The sequence below is a fragment of the Hipposideros armiger genome, unplaced genomic scaffold (genome assembly GCF_001890085.2).
Source record: "Hipposideros armiger isolate ML-2016 unplaced genomic scaffold, ASM189008v1 scaffold_333, whole genome shotgun sequence".
Taxonomy (NCBI): Eukaryota; Metazoa; Chordata; class Mammalia; order Chiroptera; family Hipposideridae; genus Hipposideros; species Hipposideros armiger.
The window spans coordinates 676,075-681,034 of NW_017731683.1; the positions used below are offsets into that span (position 1 = coordinate 676,075).

General features: G+C 39.6%; 1 protein-coding gene across 1 annotated transcript in view; it reads left to right on the forward strand.

The window, feature by feature from the left end:
- Positions 1-4,960, forward strand: part of LOC109392502 (type II inositol 3,4-bisphosphate 4-phosphatase-like) — a 285,313-nt gene that overhangs the window by 241,428 nt on the left and 38,925 nt on the right. The window contains exon 12 of the mRNA XM_019661040.1: positions 1,366-1,569. Within this exon, the coding sequence (XP_019516585.1) occupies positions 1,366-1,569 (204 nt within the window). The remainder of the gene's footprint in view (positions 1-1,365; positions 1,570-4,960) is intronic.

Genomic DNA, 4,960 nt, shown 5'->3' on the forward strand with positions numbered 1-4,960 from the left:
AGAAAGGGACGAAAGATAAAAACAACGAGGCTGATAGTGGCTGGTAGGTAGTCTAGAGTAAGGGGAGAAGCTACTGAATTTGTTAGAAAACTTGGGGTCTCATCCATGTGTGCTGCCGATAAACAGTCTGCCCTAGGAAAAGTCACCACACTTCCTTTTCAGTTTTCTTATCTGGTTAATAAAGAGGTCTACTTTAGGGTTCCTTCCCATGCTAGGATTTTATGATCTGTTGCAAAGAAGTAACTATGCAGTAGGACATTATTGTATGAGTCACTTGTTTTGCACATGGTTTAACTGGTTTTCTTTAATTGCATGATTTAGAGACAATTTAGTAACCAGCAGTTTGGCATGGTACTGTTGACTGCATGTGGAGAGCGCACCCATCAATGATTAGCTTGAGTTACAGCTTTACAACCAAGAGTGTCTCATTTTGTGGTGACTATATCAACTGCAACTGTAAATAATGCTATGAGTTAAAGGGCCCCTTCCTAACAGATTAGAAAGTATGACTACGATAACAATATCGGTCAATGCTTGAGTTATTTCTCTGCTCTTAGAACAGATTGTTAGGCCACGTGCCTGTTAAGTGTATTGTAACACAGAAAATCAATTACTGCACCCTCCAGTATCACAGGGTGAAGCTATTAAACATTTCATCAGGAAATTGCAAAGTGCAGATATAAAGTTCTTTTATTGTGGGGAAGCCATCGTAACTCTAGTACTTTCTAGGTATTTACCATCAGCTTATAAGACCTACCGCGGCAAGTGTTACAGTAACCTCGTTAACACTGAAACCATTTGGTGGAGGAGACAGAGGGTGATAATAAAAATAAAAGCCAAATGTTTTCATGGGGAAGCCTGCCTATGTCCTGTCTACTCTTGGCAGCTGTCCACGCTGCTGAATAGAGAAAAAAGTGTCCTGCCTCTAGTTTTTGAAAAGGCATGTCTTTCTTTCCTTGGCCTTTACCTCTGTTTAAAATGGAGACTATCCACAGTCCAACCACATTTTCTTTTAAGGTATATTTGGAATTACTTGAAAGGTAGATGGTATTATCCCCAGTGAAGTCCGTCTCCAAAGACAGGCTGTGGAACTGAAAAAGAGAGGGCCCAGGAGGCAGATGGTGTTTACAGTGCACATAGAATCTCAGTATTAACTTTTAGAGCAGGAGGACTCAGAGCCTTGGCAGCGTCCCAGAACCGAATGGTGTTCCTCTGATGGGTGTGAACCATTCCCTCTGTCTGTGGGCTGTACTGTTCCCACCACCCATACCACTGAAGTGCCAACGGATCTGCAGTGGACCTTCCCATAGCTGTGTGGTGAGATGCCTTCCATCGTGTTTCTAATCCTTGCCAATTTCTTTCCAGACAGAGCTTTTTGTACATGCCTTTAAGGATCAGCTGGTCAGAAGCGCCCTTTTAGCACTTTATACTGCTAGGCCGGGAGGCGTCCTGAACAAGCCACCCTCTCCGAAGAACAGCACAGAGGACAGCTGTCCCCAGGACCCACCCCCGCCAATGCGGAGGCAGGACTCCATACCCCATCATTCAGACTACGATGAGGAAGAGTGGGTGAGTCTCCTCACATGGCCTGCCTCCCAGTGTTTAGTCCTGAGAAAGAAAGCCAGCATGATAAGAAATTTCTGCTTTTCGTCAAAACAAGGTGGAAAGCAGTCACAACACAAATTGTGGATAAATAGGCCACATTTTTCCTTAGGGGCAAATTATAAATGGAAGTTTTATTCCTGATGGCATTTTTTTTGACATAAAAATTTATTTGCTGTCAAATAAATCGTATTTATGTAACCAAGACTATGCCATCAAAGCAAAGGTGTCACAATTGCAAGACTCTATAACACTTTTTTCTTATTTATTGCCAAGGTACTATAATCCATTAAAAATTGTTTTTTTTAGAAAGAGTCAGAAATTATCCATAATGCACTGCTTCAATGCAACAAGTATTTTCATTGTTGCAATCCAGTGTTTTATGCCTGGGCGTACTGGAGATATTATTAACATTTAAATGGCAGTGGACATAGAGGTCTCTTAAATCCCTCTCATTCATGATTCTATGATTTAAAAGATGTTGCTTCAGGTGCTCTAAAATTGGCAGAAGGATGGCCACACAAAAGCATCTGAAAAAAAGAGCTAGGAAAGCCAGGTAAACAAAAGAAGCCAGGTGGACTGGAACTCTAGTTGGGCAGAATAAGACAGAAGACATGTGAAGGTACCAGATGAGGGGAAACAAGGTTATTTCTGAATCGATCCCTATTAATTATCCAAAATCCCTGTAAGTCACATTCAGACACAGAAGGAAACTCTCTACTGTATCATGTTTAACCAAGAATATGTATGCTAGCTGTATTAGATGTTAAATAGTAACAATGACTTTTCCTGCCACCCTAAAATTTTAAAATGCTCTGGGAATAAATTATTTGAAAGGCCCAGATCTCTCTCAAAAAAAAAAAATTGCTGTCTGACGAGCTATGAAGTGATGCCTGCTCCTCCTTCTGATAAAATTTCTATCACAGGAAAAACAGAGCCAGGTTCCAAGAGGGTAAATGCTGAATCAGTATTTGTTGTTGCTGATTAAGATTGCATTTCTACCACTGAAGCATTTTCAAAAAAGCAAATCTAATATTTCTTCCTTTTACCTCACCTTCTTCTTCAATTTATTCACAGCTCCAAAGCATTCGCACCTCTTAACCTCTCTGAAGTTCAGTTTTCTCAATCTCAAAGTGAAAATAACAGCAGCTGTTCTGCTTCGCTCTTAGGGAGGTCCTGAGATAAATGATTTACCTGTATGATACTGCTCAGTTACTCAGAAAGGCCTAGGCAAATGCATCAGGTTACTTGAATATTATTGCTATATGCTTCCCTTTTTAGTATACGTAAATTATATAATCTTACTATGAGGATCAATAACGATCCCTGGAAGTAAATGGGAAAAATCAATTTATCGTAAAATATGTATTGTGAACTTTAAGAGTTTGGGTAGATATAGAAAAGAACTTGTATTTCATTTAACCAAACATACAGTGTTCAACTTTTGACAAATCACCATTTTATATTAAATGAAGTGAGAATTTTAGAATTGGGTGTCATTTGTTTTCATAATTTTTACCTTACTGTGTTACGCAAGCCCTCCCCACATCTCACCTTCCACCTGCTTCACAAGATGTCCCTCTCCTTCCCTCCTTCCTTATTTCCTTTTCCTTAGATAATTTTGAGACCGTCTAAATTGTAGGTGTTCCAAATGTGAGGGTAAGTAACACTAGGTCCTAGAGCTCAGAGTCTAGTTGTAGATGAAAACATGTTAAGAGATAGCTATAAAATGTTGTGACAAAGGGTGGAAAGAGACAGATGGTAGAAGATGGGCTCTACCAGTATGACTTCAACTCAGCATCTTACATACAGAACCTTTTAATGATGGAGAAAGATGGAAGAGTTGAGGAAGTTTGCCGTGAGCCATTCAGTCCAGGGGGTTGTCCTGAGCACCTGTTCTGCCTGGTTCATTCTTTCTGAGGGCTGTGAAAAAGGAGCTCTTCCCGGCCTTCTCCTGGGCTTGTGGGTGGTCATCTTCATGTTCACAGGATGTTCTCTTGGTGTCCCATGATGCCTCCAAATGTCCCCTTTTCATAAGGACACAGGAGAACCATCCTCTCCACAGCCTTTGGGTTGTACACAGGATAAAGCAGGAGTCTGGTGGTCATGGTGGAACTTCCAGAAATAATTCTTAAGGTTGAAATGTGAATAGAAGTTAAGCATTCCAGAAAGCGGATGAGTTGGCCTTTTAGACAGGGACCCATTAGCCGACAAAGGGCGAGGGTGGAGGGGTGGGTGGTGGTGTTATTAGTAGTTGTTTACTTGTTTTGTTTTAAAGGTGGTGAAAATTGGGCCTGTTGATGCTCCAAAAGCCATGTGAGAGTCAGGGAAAAGATGACTAATAGAGTGAGGTCCTTACAAAGGAGAAAAGAGAATTAATTCTAAGACATACGTAAAAGGATACATCCCAGGCAGAACTTTTTTCCCCTGAGACTGCTGGGAGGATATAAGGATGGTCTTTACTTTTGTGAGAGTAGGGAGGACTGGTTGGCATATTTTTTGTTAGGTTAAAATACTTTTCCAGTTTGATTGACATATAATTGTCATACAACATTGTATTAGTTTTAGGTATATAACATAATGATTTGATATATATTGGAAAATGATCACAATTAATTTAGTTAACATTCAACCCCTCACATGGTTACACATTTTTTTCCTGTGATGAGAAATTTTAAGATCTACTCTCTTAGCAATTTTAAATATACAATACAGTATTTTTTTTTTCTTTTTAGCTGAGCCATCCTGCCATCTGTTGGCAGCTCAGCTCAGCCAGGACTTGAACCGCTGTTGTTCAGAGCTCACACTCTTGAGCGAGCTCTTAACCAACTGAGCCACTCGGCCGGCCCTTATACAATACAGTATTGTTAAAGATAGTCACAATGCTGTATCTTATATCCCCAGAATTTACTTATCTTATAACTGGAAGTTTGTACTTTTTGATGTCCTGTGCTAGTTTTTCCCACCCGCCCACCTCTGGCAAACACCAATCTGTTCTCTGTTTCTATGTTTTGTTTTTTTTAGATTCCACATATAAGTGAGATCATATGGTATTTGTCTTTCTCCATCTGTCTTATTTCACTTAGTGTAATGCCCTCAAGGTCCATCCATGTTGTTGCAAATAGCAGGATTTTCTTCTTTTTTATGGCTAAATAATATTCTATTGTGTGTGGTATGTATGTATATGTAGATATACATATATATGTGTGTGCGTGCATGTGTGTGTATAATATATACACACACACACACGCATGCACACACAGGGTGCCAAAAAAATGTATACACATTTTAAGAAAGGAAAAAACTATTAAAATTGTAATACTCAATATATACCAATAACAAAAGATGAATACAAGTC